General features: G+C 35.6%; 1 protein-coding gene across 1 annotated transcript in view; it reads right to left on the minus strand.

Moving 5' to 3' along the window:
* The window catches only part of ITGB1 (integrin subunit beta 1), a 28,850-nt gene extending 11,827 nt beyond the window's left edge, over nucleotides 1–17,023 (minus strand). The window contains 14 exon segments of the mRNA XM_030321230.1: nucleotides 151–389; nucleotides 1,844–2,043; nucleotides 2,223–2,363; nucleotides 4,053–4,142; nucleotides 4,482–4,577; nucleotides 5,356–5,511; nucleotides 8,310–8,548; nucleotides 9,055–9,225; nucleotides 10,961–11,183; nucleotides 13,947–13,978; nucleotides 13,981–14,016; nucleotides 14,019–14,030; nucleotides 16,958–16,981; nucleotides 16,984–17,023. Coding sequence (XP_030177090.1) covers nucleotides 151–389; nucleotides 1,844–2,043; nucleotides 2,223–2,363; nucleotides 4,053–4,142; nucleotides 4,482–4,577; nucleotides 5,356–5,511; nucleotides 8,310–8,548; nucleotides 9,055–9,225; nucleotides 10,961–11,183; nucleotides 13,947–13,978; nucleotides 13,981–14,016; nucleotides 14,019–14,030; nucleotides 16,958–16,981; nucleotides 16,984–17,023 — 1,699 coding nt within the window.
* Nucleotides 17,024–17,925: the final 902 nt, after the last annotated feature.

The raw sequence follows: 17,925 nt of genomic DNA on the forward strand, positions 1-17,925 counted from the left end.
ATCAGCAGTAATGTGGAAGAAAATGTAGCTAAGGATGGACAGACCCCTCAATGCTGTCCTTTTCTACTTATTCATCAAGCAAACTCTTAGACGTTTCTTACTGCATTAGATAGGATCACATTTTATGACCATTCTTAGACCCTTTCTCACCTCCACAAATTAAGCCATTGGATCTATCACAGTTGAAATTATCACATTCGCAGAATTTGCCAGAATAAATTTCATTTGTATTATCCCTCTTCCTACAAACACACTGTCCACAGACACACTCTCCATTGTTACTACAGATTTCTGAACTGTTTTCTTTCCTGCAGTAAGCATCCATATCTTCACTGTTAACTTCATCTGTGCTACATTCACAATGTCTACCAACACGTCCCTCGTTGCACCTAAAGAAAGAATCCAAAATTTCAATCACATAAAATAACAAGTCATACTGTGAGAAAGAATGGGAGAGGAAATAAGACTATGAACAGTATCTTCAAAATACAATTCTATTACATGGGAGTGTTCATGCCACATGTCACAGACGTGTACAAAAGTGTACCTATATGCGCATACACACATGGGTGCAGCAGTCAAGTTCATATGGAATATATGCAAAGGCATGGGAAAAAACCTGTCTTCAGAAAAATAACCATTTTGATCAAGATGAAGATATAATCTAGCATTGAAAAGGTAAACAAAACATTTGGAAACACAGGATCAACTTACTTTAAAAGAGTGTAACAGTGGTATTCAAATGATACGCTATTACATTTGGTAGTATAGGTGAAGTAACTCTAAATTTAAAGCAATGGTCCAATTGTTAATCTAAAAAAGTACAATAAGGGGTGCCAGTCTGGCTCAGTCCAAAGAACATGCCAATTCTGGATCTCGGGGTCAAGTTCAAGTCCCATGTTGGGTGTAGAGATTACTTAAATATTTTTTAAAAAGTACCAGAAACACACCCCAAAAAGATCATGGAAGGTGAAGAAAAACATATTGAACATACCATTTAAAAATATCATTTAAAATAAAACAAATCTACATGACTCAATCAGAATATGTGCAACATAAAAAATTAAAATATAACATTTTAATTATTACTTAGACAACTAATAACTGATGGTGAAATACAGTATTTTTCACAATTGAAAACTCTTCAAAGTCAAGTCATTTGGGGCTGACATTTAGATCAAAATACTCTCTCCTTCCTCCTATCCTTTAAGGAGAAAGCTGTATTCAGAGAATACTCAATCTTAATTTTTAGGTAAGAGGTAAATATCATAGTCTAAAATAAAATTAAAATAATTTGATTAAAGTTTTGTTAGTAATAGATCTATGTTCAGAAAATAGTGTTCTTTGCAAATATATTTTTTAAAAAATTATTCCAACAATGCAGAGGTACATGCACAAGGTGAACACCCTTTACTGCTTCCTAGTTCCATTTCCTAGATAAAACCACCATTGTTAAGTTTGATATATTTTCCTAAAACATTTTTCTGTAAACATATTTTATCTGAGCTTATTTAGCTCTAGAAAATACAGGCTGCTATGCTATTATAAGAGGGAAAAACCCAAAGGCTACCTTAACAATTTGTTAAATAGGTCTTAGATGGCTATAAAACCTTTTATTTCAAAGAGCAGTCTTCTTAAGGAAAAAAAGGGGGGGCAGAGAAGAACTTTCTAGAAATATCACACACAGGATTGTCAAACTGATAACGTGATGAGCAACAGTGGTTGGAACAAAGAATTTATTTCCTCCAAATAGAGATTTTTCTCCTGGAGGTTTCAAAGCAGCCTGTCTATAACTTTCTAAACCTAGATCTTTCTCTGTCACTCTCCAACAACCTCAGCTCACCTGCAAGCTCCACACTCGAACGTTCCATTTCCTTCATGACACTTTGGACTGCTAGGGATGCCTTCATTTTGGCACTCACATTCACAGATGAATTGAAGAATAATTTCTACTTCTTCAGTAAAGCCCAGAGGCTTAATTTTAATGATTTCAGAATTCTTATTTGGACATTTATTTGAAGTTATGCTAATTTCAAATTGAACCTTGAAGGAAAAAAAACAATTAAATTAACAACTAAGCAATCTGAATCTGCTAAAAAGTATTTCAAAAAACTACTAATTTCTTTTACTGTTTCTCAAATTATAAACCGTTTCTCAAATCTATAACTAGATTATAAACAAGCAATTTTTTCTTTCCTTCAGAAAATGCTTATACAACATACCTCATCTCCAATGGAAATATTGGAACATTTTCTTCCATTTTCCCCTGTTCCATTCACCCCATTCTTGCAGTAAGATTTGTAATTTATTGTTACTCCTTCTGGCAATTTGCTGTTTTCCAAAATGACTTCTGAGGAAAGGGACTAAAAGAAAGACTAATCACACACAGGAAAGGCAAACAAAATGCTACTATAAAGTACAATGACTGCGTAAAACCAATGGGCAAAATGAACTATTAAGAAAATAGTATCATTTAAATAAAAGACTTGGAGCCAAATTCTGAGTGACTAGAAAACACAGACTCCAAAAAAACAGGCTCTAATTAAAATTTTTCAAAATAATGTACATGATTAAAAAGTAAGAATACTGGGGCATCCAGGTAGCTCAGTCGGTTAAGCATCCAACCCCCGATTTCGGCTTGGGTCATGATCTCACGGTTAATGAGTTCAAGCCCTGCATCAGGCTTTGCACTGACAATGTGGAGCCTGCTTGGGATTCTCTCTCTCTCCTCCTTCCCTGCTTGCACACTCTCTCTCTCTCAAAATAAATAAATAAACTAAAAAAATATAATAAGATTATTTGTGCTTTAATTATTGATGATCATACAGTGCAGAAAAGGCCTAATATAAATTATGAAAAGTCCTAAGACCTCAGAACAAACATTTTCTGTCCCCATTTGGCAATATGGCTCTTCTCTGGCCCTACCACTTCCAGCCAACTAGGGACTAAGGTAAACAACTGACTATACACAGTCTGGGAATACATATGCTTAAGAGCCATTATAGACCAGGCCAAAAAAACCAAACAAACAAAAAACAAAAAAAAAAACATCACCAAACTCAAAACCCCAAGTACGAAGAATTCAAGCCAATGTTTTTGTTTTTTTTTTTTTTTTAGAATATCAGAATGCTCAGGACAAAGAGAAGACTCAGTGGTAAGCTGTCTCTTGTTCACATGCCTACATGCATGTGACTAAGGAAAATATTAAAATATTCTGTTGGGTGGAGAACTATGGGGAAGACATGAACCAAAAGGAATCTTGAAAATCTTTGTAATACAAAAACCTGTCTCTTTGCGTAGGGTCTTTCCAAAACATTTTAGGAAACCTTAACATGAGGTAAAAAGTATCTTAAATTCAACCTGTCAAAAGGTTGAGGGTGGACACACATTGATTACCATAATGTTAGAAATGTCTCCTGACTACTTAAAATGATTATTCATCAATGCTTAAGCATCAGAATTAGCTGTAGACAATTCAACTTCCTTTCATGTGTGGGGGAAAAAATCTTATAAATCTTTTTAAAACAGTTAAAGCATATATATATATATATATATATATATATATATATATATTTATATATGTAGATACTTTATGGTACATATATATATGAGTGTCTGTGTATCCCTTGAGAACAGAAAACTGCATCTCTGAATACATGGCAAGAGAAGAACTGGCAAAAAACTTTTCCAGAATAATTCATCACAACCAATCTACAAAGGATTGAGAAAGGGGAAGAGAAGACTGAAGTAATCCTGTAAATCTAAATGTAAGTTATGTTCCACTTGTTTTCTGACAAGGAAACCTATTTAATAACATTCAATATTTAGAATCTTCCCCACGTCTTCATCATATTTTTGCTTTGTTGAGGCTATGTAAATAATTATGCTTTAGCAAGAGAATATAAGATGTTTTCCTCCAGATACACAGAATGTTAGTTTTGTGTTGTCCTCTGGGCTTGCTAAATTGCATATGAAGAGAGTTTTACCTTCTTTGAGCAAAGTATTCTCAACAGGGTATTGTCTAAAACAGAGCTTATTTAATATGTACTTACATTGTATGCATCAATAATCAACTGAATTACATTGCTGGAATTTGCAGATAAAGTTCCTACTGCTGACTTAGGGATCAAATTTTTCAGTTCCTGAAATTAAAAGATAAAACACATGAGATACAAATACTATTCATTCAACCAATCAGCATCTACTGAATATACAGTATTTATTTTTAATGAGTTCCCTATCCATTTCCTAAATAACATAAGGGGTCAGACCAGAAAAAACAACTCGTTTTATATGTGATTAAAACTTAATATAAACCACTTATGTAAAATCCAGCCAGTCTGGCTAGTGACACTTTCCCACATTTCAACTCAGACATAGGATTTTGCCTCTAATGACTAAACTTAAAGGGTCTAGAAACTGGTTCTTCTTTTTAACCCATATATGCATATATATATATATATATACAGATAGATAGTTACCTTGTAAACGGGCTGAAATTCTTCAGTAACTGCAAAAATTGTCTGAATGTTATTTTCACTTAGTTTCTGGACAAGGTGAGCAATAGAAGGATAATCCTAAGAAATTAATAAAATCTGTAAGTAATTACATCCAATGTATTCCAGTTTTCCAATACTTTTGAAAGTAATAATGATCTGCATATATAACTGGATTACTTACACAAGACTGCTTGAAATAACACAAACAACTGCAGACATGGGAGATGTGTGCACATGGGTTTCTAATTTTCTATCTTTATGTATGTATAAAAACTTCAATAAAAAGATTTTAAAAAGCAAGGCCTATGTGTATTAAATGTTAGAACAATTAAATTGAAGAATTGTCAATAATTAAAGGCTGTATCATAAATCACTTAAGAAAAAGACCAAATTTCGCCAGGGTTTAGATTTCTTCTAGAACTTGAATAATTTGACAATCTTTGTTTTCAGTAAAAGTAGAGTGCCTACTTTCAAAAATCTTATAGAAATAAGATGAAGAGTATATGACTATACAAATTATTTGCTTAGGAATAACATCAACTTTGCTACCAAATGATATGAGCAAGTGAGAAAAGCCACAGCGACAGGTTGAGGCATGGAAAAAAAAAAATAGTGTTCAAGCAGCTCCTTTCACAGGTGGAGGCCCTTGGCTCAGCAGCAGGAAGCAAGCACAAAGCCACATCTTCAGAACAGCAACACTAGCTTCCTTGCACATTAGGTTAGAGCCCACACTTACCAAAATAACAAACCCCCAAACCTAGTAAAACCTACAAGCTTAATCACCCACAATACTCTTAGTATTAAACACTAAAATTCCACATGAGTTCATTCAATGTATAAGGAATTCAGCACTTACATAATAATGGCTCATTGTGTACACATCATTTTCCAGGTGACACTGTCCATCATTTGGTAAAACAATGCCACCAAGTTTCCCATCTCCAGCAAAGTGAAACCCAGCATCCGTGGAAAACACCAGCAGCCGTGTAACATTCCTCCAGCCAATCAATGACTTGAAAAGAAAATGATTTCAATTTAAAAATACTATCCACAATCACTGCACATAAATCTTTAACCCTCATATAGGCTGCCATTGTACTTTTAACCTAACTCTGTATCTTTTTAGCTTCTTTTTTTTACAGTGCTAATACTCTTGCCAATAAATGCACAGAGCCCACGCATTAAGGCTCCTCCACCCCATTGGAAAACTGTGTCTTGCCTGGTTGCCCATTTCTCTCAGCTAGTTTTTGAAAACTATCTTTGGGGCGTCTGGATGGCTCAGTCAGTTAAGCATCCGACTCTTGATTTTGGCTCAGGTCATGATCTCACAGTTCATGGGATCAAGCCCTGCGTCGGGCTCTGTACTGACAGTGTGGAGCCTACTTGGGATTCTCTCTCTTTGCCCCTCCCCAACTTGTGCATGCTCTCTCAAAATAATAAATATTTAAAAAATAAAATAATAAAAATAAAAACTGTATCTTTTAAAATCAACGTCTCCCTCCCCCACTAGAAGGTAGGCTAACTCTATGGGGGGGGCAGGGAGCACATCTGCTTCTCCAGTAGCAAGCACAGGGTCTGGCACACAGTAGGTACCTAATGAATATTTGCTGGGGAAACAGAAATGTCTCAGCCCATTCAGTCCTTTACCTACTGCTGCTGCCTTGTTCTCATCCATCCTTCCATCCTTCTCCCACCTTCTATAGTATATGCCTCCTTTATCAGCCCTCTGTATTAGGCCTTCCTTTTTTTAACTACAGAAGAAATCATCTTCTCCAAACACCTGCCCTACCTAATTCCATCCAGTCTACCTCATAAGTACTATTTGTTCATTTATTTTATTCTCTTCTTTATTCAACAAAGAATTTAAAGTAGCAATAAAGGGGCACCTGGCTGGCTCAGCCTGTGGAGTGTGCAACTCTTGATCTCAGGGTTGTAAGTTCGAGCCCCATGCGGAGTGTAGAGATTACTTAAAAAATAAAATTTAAAAAAAAGCAGCAATGAAATCCTCTTCTATGGTAAATTTGTAAATACATTTGCCTAAATTTACTCAATACATCTTGTATATATCCTCATAAAGCTGTAAATTCCTTGAAGATATGAATTCAGTTTACTAATGCTGGCAATCCAAGTGTCTCTTGCATCTAGGGAAGTAGGTGGAACAGTTACTCTCAGTCAGCATGATAACCATGGAAAGACAGTAGAGGCCATGGATGCTATGGCTTGCTCTAATCCCACAGGCTGAGGCACAGCTGGAGGCAGCCCAAAGAATGTTCTCTCCACAGGGAGCTGCCAACAGGATCACAAATAAATGATTGTGAGAAAGGGTGGCAGGCTAGGCACTACCTGGAATATTAATCTTTCTTCCCCTTTAAAAGCCGAGACTATCTTTAAATTACAACTGCCCCAGGGAGAAATCAAAAGTAACAACAATACAGTACTTAATATTTGCTGAGTGCTTACTGCCACTTTATATGGATTACTGTATTTGTATTTCCTAACAGTCCTATCAGGTATATCTACTACTGTCCCTTCATACTGAGAAGGATACAGTCCTCGAGTGTGGCTAAGTAAATTGTCTAGCATCAGTAGCGATGGGAAAATGTGAAACCATGTTCGAACAGTCTATTCTCTTAAACACTATACCATACTGCTACACCATATCATTATCTTGGATATCTTGGATATAAGATATAGCACCTTAGCAAAAACTGGTCGAAAAATAACCATTAGGAAGCTTCAGGAATCAAGGAACAGGGAACATATATGAGTGTTCTAGGGAACAGGGGTACTATAAGGAAAAAAAAGAGGAAAAAGGAGACAGAAGTAGGTCTTAAGACAAATCTTATTTAATACCTCACAATGCTTACTGGTTTCAGCTTCAGCCATGTCATGAAAATGTCATCTCAAAATCTTCAGCTGCTAAATGGGTCATAGAATTCTATCACTAGTCTAATGGAGATGAGCTTACTAAAAACCTTACAATTAAAATTATTAATAAGGGCGCCTGGGTGGCTCAGTCAGTTAAACGTCCTATTCACTCTTGATTTTGGCTCACAGGATCTCACAGTTGTGGGATTGAGCCCCACAGTGGGTTCCAGCTGAGCATGATTAAGAATCCTGAATCCTGCTTAAGATTCTCTCTCTCTCTCTCTCTCTCTCTCTCTCTCTCTCTCTCTCCCTCTCTCTCTCTCTCTCCCTCTCTCTCCTCCCCCCCTCATGTGTTCTCTCTCTCAAAAATAAATTCAAAAAATAAATACAATTATTAATATTGTAGGGCTTCTCAAAATATATATGTTCATATAGATTACAAAGCAGAATTTAAAAAGTTCCTTTTGAATTACTAAGACACAGGAAGGCATCTTTCAAAGACAATGAGAAGAAAACTGATCAAAGGAAAATGGTATTGGAGATACAATTCCATTTGAGCTCTTTTAATTCTCCTGGTGATACCTTGGACAAGATCAATTCCATCTCTGGCACAAGCCAGAAAGTCAGGACACCTGTGCCTCTTCTAAACACCTAGAATGCTAGCCAAGCATAGCTAAACTGCCCCACTGTTTCAAATGGTGAGCATTCTGGCTTTTAAAATCCCGTATAAAAGAAGTAATTGCCTGGTTGAAATAAGGACGTAATGATTAAATATGCTTTTACAAAACACTTGTGTAGCTGGAGGGAATTTAAGGGATCCAATTCTGTACTTCTCTGGGATAATGAAGGATGATTTGGTAAGTAGCTAATGTTTCTGTACTGAGAGTAAAATCACACCTAAAATTCATACAATAGCCCTTTGCAGGAAATGAATGCACTTACTCCGCAAACTGCAACTTGCATGATTGCATCAAAGCCACCTTCTGGAGAATCCAAATTTCCAGATATGCGCTGTTTACCAACAAGTTCATTAAATACTTCCCCTTTATCAGTAAGACTGAGCACATTTTTGTAGCTAAATGGGCTGGTGCAGTTTTGTTCACTTGTGCAAGGGTTCCTGAGCTTGGCTGGTGTTGTACTAATGTAAGGCATCACGGTCTTCTCCACAAATGAGCCAAATCCTGTAAAGGAAAAATGCATGTAGAGAGAAGGATAGATGGCTGGACAGACATGAACTTGCATTAAAAAGAATAAAGTATGTTACCACATAGAAGTCAACCTTTTTCTTTAATGAGAAATAAGGTTTTAATAATAAAGTTTGGAAAGGAGATCATTCTAACACAAAAAATCCAGGTGTAAAATGAGATTAGGCTGTACTGACAGGTGTAGTCATTAATTAGTAACGAATTAGAATTTGAGTACTCAACATGTTTATAATACAACACATGAATGGAATAAGTCCCTATTTCATTATCTATGGTGGTATGATGTGTGTTAAGTAACATGGTAGCATAAAGTAACAGAGGAACAAGAAGGGACAAAGATCACTAGATATGTGACAGGAATAGGTTTCCTCTCAGAAAGAAAAGGCTAAAAACTGGCCTGTTTATTTCATAAGTATGTGATGAAGAACAAAATTGCCAAGACTTAGACAAATGAAAATTATGAGTTTTCTTGATATCCCTACCAATCCGGAAATCTGAAGTAATCCTTCTCATTTCATTCATCAGATCTGTTCCAAGACTTTTGACATTCTCCAAATCATCTTTCATAGAGTAGGAGAGGTCCATAAGGTAGTAGAGATCGATAGGATAGTCTTCAGCTCTCTTGAATTTTAATGTAAATGTCTGCGGCTCCCCTAATTAAACAGAGATTAGAAAACGAAGTTAGTTTCCAGCAATCAAAAGCAAATGAGAAAAACCAAATTGGATTCAAAAAATAAACACTATAAAATGAAACGTATTACTGCCATAATCTTTTAAAAAAAATTTTTTTTTGAATGTTTATTTTATTTTTGAGAGAGAGAGAGACAGAGCATGAGCAGGGGAGGGGCAGAGAGAGAGGGAGACACAGAATCCGAAGCAGGCTCCAGGCTCCGAGCTGTCAGCACAGAACCCAACGCAGGGCTCGAACTCACGAGTCATGAGATCATGACCTGAGCCGAAGTCGGAAGCTCAACCGACTGAGCCACCCAGACACCCCACTGCCATAATCTTTACAAAAACCTGGGAATTTCACTGGTTAACTAAATGAGTGTATACTCCATTTCATTCAACAAATACTTACCATGCTAAGCACTGGGCATTCAAGATGAAAAAGACAATACTCCCATGGGCAAGACAGACAAACAGTAGATGCATAACTATGACCAAGGACAAGAGATAGATGAAACTGCATAAATTAGACTGGGGTGGGTAAGGCAGGGCACATTAGAGAGTATACCTGACTTCTAGAGGGTGAAGTTGTAAGACATTCTGTACTCTGTTTATATGTTAAGTAAACATCGTCTGATTTTTACTTCAGAAAACCTGGCAAAAAAAAAAAGTTTTAAAAATGAACTGTAGAGACAAAGAGGCTTGTTAAGAAACTACTGCAAAAATCCTTGAGGAAGACATGAAGATCTGAACTGAAACCATGAGGAAGAAGAAGAGGCGAGGGATAAAAGAGGCAGAAGGTAAAATGCATTTAGAAAACACAGAAGAAAGAGAAGGTTTGGGTGAAAACTCATTGTTTGTTAACTTGTGGATGTTCTCTATACAGATTTCTAGTAGGCAGCTGAGTAAATGTGTTTGGGGCTTCGGAGAAAGGCTGTGTTACAGCACACAAATGGCTTTAAAGTTACGAGGGAAAAGCAACAATTAACTGCACTACAAAGAGGAAGGAAGAAAAAAGACACAAAAAGGAGACTGGAAAGTAATGTTAAGAGATAAAAACTAGGAGTGCTACTGCTGAAGCCAAGAGGAGAGCATTTCAAGAAGTTTCAAGGAACGGTACAGAAAGGTTAAAAGAAGAAAAAAGGCCCTGACAGGGATCCACTAGGTTTGGTGGCTCAAAGTGATGGTAGAGCTTTGCCAAAACAGGTAGAGAAGCAGACTGAAAAGTGCTCAAGAGGGGAAGTCATGGAGACCACAAGCGTGCACCATTCTGTTGAGAGAAAAGGGACGGAAACTGGGAAGTGGAGGAAGAAGGCTTGTTTTCTTCTTTCTTTTTTCAGATGCAGGACTGCTGCAGATTCTCTTAAAAACTTACTATTTTCACAACATTAAACAAATACAAGGAAAAACACAGGTTAGAATGTTGTCTGTATATTAAGTAATTATACCTCAGGATGGATACTTTTATTTTTAAAACCCATTAAATATAATACTTTCTGACTCTTTAACAGAATTTGCTTTGAACATGAGGCAACCTTTATTATCTCAAGTATATGTGACTTGCAGATTGCTATGTCTGCTACAAATTTCTAAAGTTTGACACATTCCACATTTCTATGTGAGTACCAGTCCATATGTGAAAACCCCTTGATGGAAAATATAAAGTTGTCAAAAAGCTCCTGTTGAAATAAAGGTATTCATGCAATTAGATTTCTGTACCTGATCGCAACTGCAAAACCAACTGCTGAGGCTGGATTTGAGTAATATCTTCCGGCTGGAGCTTCTCTGCCGTTCCTTTGCTACGGTTTGTTACATTTTTATTTTTCTTTACATCTTTGGAGCCTCTGGGATTTTCTATGTCATCTGGATGGCAACCTTTCTTTTTCAAAGCTTCTAAATCATCACATCGCGCAGACGTAGGCATTCCTTCTTGTAAAAATGTCTAAGTGACATACAAAATATAGGTATAAATAGTAAGTATAATAGCCAAACATTCTGTTTAATCATAATTGCAAACATGCAATATTTAAATGCAAAAATCAAGTGACACAACTAACACACTTCATTTTTGGCTTTTTTTTTTTTTTTTTAACGTTTATTTATTTTTGAGACAGAGAGAGACAGAGCATGAACGGGGGAGGGGCAGAGAGAGAGGGAGACACAGAATCGGAAGCAGGCTCCAGGCTCTGAGCCAACAGCCCAGAGCCGACGCGGGGCTCGAACTCACAGACCGTGAGATCGTGACCTGAGCTGAAGTCGGATGCTCAACCGACTGAGCCACCAGGCGCCCCTCATTTTGGTTTTTAAACAAAATACCCTCTTCAGCCCAAATCATATGCTCTTGTTTAAAAACAAACAAACTCATTCTCTAGAAAAGTAATACCTTTGTTAATATATTATTAATAATTTATTACTTTGGTAATATTTAGGACTGACCTAAATGTACATTTGAACTGTCCCACTTTCAAATTACAAGTATTTAATCAAAGGAATTTCTTCAGTGAAATCACTTATTCAGAATGCTTAATGGCCACTAATAATGTATATACCCAAATACTGGACAAGTATTTTTTTCCCAAAATTTCCCTTAGAAAAATCTTATATAAGTCTCTCATTAGCCTGGAGATGTCTCAATTAATGACACAATTTTTGAAAATGAGACCAAGAAACTTAACACAGAATTAGTAAGTATTCCTAGAGGTTTGAAAAAATTTCAAGTATTGGCTAGTATTTTAAATAAGCCTTTTAAAATTTATTTTTAAAAACAATAATCACAGTGGTGATTATGTGACAATACAAAACAATAATCGCAGTAAAATTTGATTACCTGACAAGGTCATGAATATATTTCCACAGAGTGCATTTTAAAAGAATAAAAATAAAAAAGGTCTGAATGGTATATAAATGGTACTTGTGGCTTGGGGTAAAATTTCCAGTAGTGATATGACCTCAAAATGTGTTATACCTCAAACAAATTAGATGGAAATAAAAATATTATCAGATAGAAAAAAAAAATCTTATCAGATGACTGAAGAAGTATCTCAGTGAAAGCAAAAACACTGCTGTTAAGATGCACATAAAATCTCTGAATGGAAGTTTTTCATGAAATCTGAGAGAGGAGAAAAACAATGACCTTAGTGTGTGGGTGGGTATGTGTCACTTCAAAATGTGTACCTATAACAATCAATTATTATAATAGACATTTGAGTATTTCACATATATCCCTAAAAATTGTATATAATTGTACTAGGCCAGAGTTGTTTGTTTTTTTTGTTTTTTAATTTTGACACTGGGAAATGAGGAAATGCCTTTTATTTTGGGTCACTTTATCTTCAATTTCATATGGTATTTGTTTACTATCTACAAATTTCACAGTGCTGTGTAATGAGGATATTTAAATACAAAGAATATACAATGGTTTTGATCAGTTACTTTTTTTGATCAGTTACATAAAGAGCATTTATGTAACTAGAAAAACACCTGGAAGGGAATACCAAAGGTCAGATAATTCAAAGCTGAACTACTTTCTTGTATTATCAAACCTAAAATACTACCAAAGCACAGGAGCCTAGCGTGGAAAACTTAAGACTGTAACACTCAAAGTTTCACTAAACACATTCTGAAATACCCTTTAATAATTTAAGAATTATGCCACAAATATCAAAGGCTTAAGAACAGTTTGGCAAGTAAGCCTTACCTGAGACAAAACTCAGAGCACACCCTATTTCTTCCACTGTCTCCAACTGAATTCCAGAATACCATTTTTATGAGAACAGAAATTGTCACTAGGAAAACTTTGAAATAACAAAACAAAAACCTCTGATTTTCCCTTTCATATGGTTAAACCATACAAAATATCTGATATTTGACCAGTTACGTACAGCTACAAACAGGCAGTTGAAATGTGTGGGGTCAAATGTCTGACTAAAATCAAGCAATTAACCTTTGACCTTCTGATATTATTTACCCTGTGAATAAATTATAAATCCTCAAAATGACTTCCCTTTATTCTGTTTTGATTCATTCATTCATACATTTACTTTTTCATTTAACATTAGTAAGCTTTGTGAAAGGTATCAAGTAAGCAATGTACCACTGAATAAAATTTAAACCCTAATCTCAATGGGCTTTTATTAGGATGCAAATCAATTCTATTTTAGTTTTAATTCAAATATAATTAGGAAGGTTAATTTCTACCTCTCCTGTCAAAAAAAGAGAAAAATCTACAACAGTCAAATTAAATGGCTAGGGATTTATGGGAGGCTATTCAACAGAAATATAATGCATGCCACAAAGGCGAGCTACCAACGTACTTTAAAATTATCTAGTAGCCACACAAAAAGAAAAAATAAAAAGAAACAGGAAACTAATTTTAACAATATATACAAAATATTATCATTTCAACATTATTAATGATTTTTTTAATCATTAAGTCTTCAAACTTTGGGATGTATCTGGGGCTTACAGTAATTCTCAATTTGGAACATCTTGGAGCATATTTAAAGTGCTCAATAGCTACACGTGCCTAGTGGCTACTGTGTTTAAATAGCACACCTCCAGACCATCACATAGTGTTAGACACAGAATTGATACTTATTCGATAAACACTGATTTAAGTGAAAATCATATCTAACATTTCATAAGGGTACAAAATTGGGCAACAGTAAATGACTACAGAGTAAATGCCTTGAGCAATCTTACTTACTGAATTTACACACCATCCACAATTTGGCCCTGCTGTATACATTCTCCACAGGATTTGGCATTTGCTTTAAACATCTATTTTCATCTGTCAGGAGAAACAAAGAACAGACAACTTACTTGAAGTCTCAAGAGAGAAAATAATGAAAAATGATTAAAATGCAACATATATAAACGTTAAATATGAATAACAAAATATGTCATATATTGTTACATATTATAGTACTATATATTATATTATATCATATCATATTACATCATGTTACGTTACATTATGTTATGTTATGTTATGTTATGTTACATAATAGTTACTGAACTGATCCAGATGTACTCCAAAGACTGGTGATTTCAGATTACCTTGGCATAGAGAGCCATGAAAAAATAGTGATCTTTTTCTTGTCTTCTAGAGCAGACTACGTACCAGTAATCTATACGCTTATTCTTTTCCTCAAAGGCATAATTTCAGGATCTATTGTTTGATGGTCATAATTGTCAGTTTTCTTACAACTGGGTAAAATATTATTTATTTTCAATTAACTCATACTACCATATCCATACCTCCAGAAGCATCTGCAACTGCTTTCCTTTTATTTTAGTATGTAAATACTTGAAAAGCCCAATTCATCCAGTCCACAATCTCATGATTTTTCAAGCTCTATGTCCAAAGTATGTCTCACATTTCTTTGAACCTACCTAAGGATCAGCATGCCTTTCATGTGGTAAGCACTAACATGGTCTGTCTCCAATGTGTATTCTCTAATTTAAACCTAACATATACCCGTAATAGAAAATTTGAAAATATATAAAAGTATAAAAAACAAAAAAATCACCCATAATCCACTCCCTAAGAGATAACTACTGTTAACACTTTTGTATATTTCTTTCCAGTCTTTTTTCTATAAAGACAGATTTAAAAAAAAAAAAATAGCAAGGAACCACACATAGAGACATTATTTATATAGAGAATATATATTTTGCATACTACTTTTTATACTTTATCTTGTTTCATTTCCAGTTCTTTGGAACTGGAAGCCTGGGTGGCTCAGTTGGTTAAGTGTCCAACTGTTGATTTTGGCTCAGGTCATGATCTCATAGTTCATAAGATTGAGCCCTATGATGGGCTGTGCACTGACAGCATGGGGCCTGCTTGGGATTCTCTCTCTCTCCTCTCTCTCTCTGCTCAGGTACTCATGTTCTCTCTCAAAATAAACTTAAAAAAAAAATCTTCAAAAATATGCCTTTTAATGGTTATATATTACACTATATTAATGTACCCTATTTAATGTTGGACAAATTTAGATTTTTTTCAATTGCATAAGTGCATCATTCACACACTTGCTCACGTGCACACACAAACTCTCCAAACACAAATATAAACATATATGCACATATATGTACCCACTGTGGTGACCATTCTCACAATGTAAAACTCTAATGATTTCCTTATAACAGATGAAAAACAATAGAAACACTGAGTGGAAAACTATTAATGTTTTTAATATTCTTTTTTTTTTTAATTTTTTTTTTAACATTTATTTATTTTGAGACAGAGAGAGACAGAGCATGAACGGGGAGGGTCAGAGAGAGGGAGACACAGAATCTGAAACAGGCTCCAGTCTCTGAGCTGTCAGCACAGAGCCCGACGTAGGGCTCAAACTCACGGACCGCGAGATCATGACCTGAGCCGAAGTCAGCCACTCAACCAACTGAGCCATGCAGGTGCCCCTAATATTCTTAATATACACTAACTTCTATCCAAAAGTAATATTCTAATTTATAATCCCACAAACAGTATACAAAATACCATGTTCACCAAACCTTCAGCAAGCACCAAGTACTTTTTTAAAAAATTGTTTTTAATGTTCACTTATGTTTTTCAGAGACAGAGAGAAAGAGTGTGCAGGAGCAGGGAGGAGCAGAGAGCGAAGGAGACACAGAAATCTGAAGCAGGCTCCAGGCTCCAAGCTGTCATCAAAGAGCCTGATGAGAGACTCGAACTCATGAACCAAAAGATCATGACTTGAACCTAAGTCGGCTGCTCAACCGACTGAACCACCCAGGCGCCTCCAAGTACTTTTTTAATATAAAAAATCTTTTACTCATTTAATCCATATAAATTAGAGTATCAATTCACTTGTCACTATTTAAGGTTTCATTCTTACCATATTTTACTGACCATTTGTTTGTAAATTTGTTTGCAAATGATTCTGTATGGCATTCATCTGTTTTTATTAGGTCTCTATACATGCTAATGAAATTAAACCTTTATTGAGTTTCTCATCTTGTTGAGAAGATGATGGTGTTCTGACATCTACACACTTTGAGATTTTATGTTGTTGTTGGTTTTAAGTAAATCAACATTATCATTAATTTCCTTTAAAGTTCTTCCTTCATTTTTCCATGTAGTAACTCCTTCCTGTCCTGAGATCAATAAATGTCACATGTAATGTATGTTTTGAGATTTGGAGGAGGGAACTACACATCCATTATTCCAGAGGTGGGTGCACCATGGTTGTAAGAGGATTAAATACATTTTCAGCTTTACTTTTTATTCATCTTCTAGATAATGCCAACATTTTGCCAAGATTTATGATCAAAGAGGGAGAACATCTTCTAGAACATCAGTTGTGATAGTAATGGCTTGTTCATAATCCATCATCCTACACATTTACTTTATTTTTCTAATACATTACACCTTGCTTTCTCTCTGCTCACTTTAAACCTCTGTTACAATCTTAAAAGACCCTTTCTGCAGCGTACTGTATTCCTGTCGCTTCGGCATTTCCTTAGCCAACTGGCCTTATCTCTATTCTGGGTGGTAGCAGCGAGAGGAGCCGGGTGCCAAAGGGCCTTGCAGGCCCCTGTGAGAACACTGCCTGTCACCCTGAGTGAGATGGGGCACTGCAGGGCTTTCAGAAGGAGCAGCATGATGGAATCTAACTGATCAAGAAGTAATACAAGACGCTGAAACGAAAAGATAACCAGAAAACTTTTTTTTTTTTTTTTTTTTTTTACCTGCTTGGCCAAACACACAGCAATTGAACTGATCAGTCCAATCCAGAAAATCAGTTGTAAATTCATCTGAAATACAAAATGTACATGGCTAAATATTAAGAAAATAACAAAAAAAGATAACACGTAAACACAAAACATTTCCAGTCACCTTATCTTCTGTGATTTCATAAACATAATACCTCTCAGACCATTTCTTCTGCCATCCTTCTTTATATCCTTTTTCCCACCACCTCCCCTTCCCAGTTACCTCATCTTTCACTTACTCTACAATAGTTTCCGTGCCAGATCCCTGAATCCATTCTTGCCTTTCTCCCTATCAAATATATTTTAACATCTAATTAACAGTGCTCAAAAAAGTGCCAAGTATTCGCTAACACCATAAAAGCTATTAACAGTCTTTGTTCCACGGAATCTCTCTCTATGCCTATTACCTTCGGTGGCTCCTATGGGGGCCACACAGCCAGCCACATCCAGATGCCTCTGTTACCTCAATACTGAATTTTGGAGTGAACCTGTCGAAATCCTCACGGTTCACCCCCTTGATTACAACTTTTCAATAATTTCCATTTCTCCTCAGGCTAAGACCAACATCCTATACAAGGAAGGCCTGACTTAATTTTTGAGTCTGATCTTCCTAGAATTAGTTATCTTTTTAAATAAAATCAACTTCTATGCATGGGATTAGTGAAATATTCCATTCAATTCCCTGTAATTTCTAGATCTACAAATGAGGACCTAAAAGAAAAAGTTTGGGAGGTAGCTTAAGAAGACCTGACAGAGGCTTAAATGTCTCCCAGAATCTCCAAAGATAATTATTATCCTGTATATTATTCAGAATTATCCCACCTGCACCCATTAGGTACAGGACTATTTTCCATTTTCATAATATTAATCTACACTTTAGCAGAGCTGGTCAAAGATGGGTCTCGCCACAGGTCACTACCCTATCCTTTAACTGTTTACTGTTC

This window comes from Lynx canadensis, chromosome B4, assembly GCF_007474595.2.
Source record: "Lynx canadensis isolate LIC74 chromosome B4, mLynCan4.pri.v2, whole genome shotgun sequence".
Lineage (NCBI taxonomy): Eukaryota > Metazoa > Chordata > Mammalia > Carnivora > Felidae > Lynx > Lynx canadensis.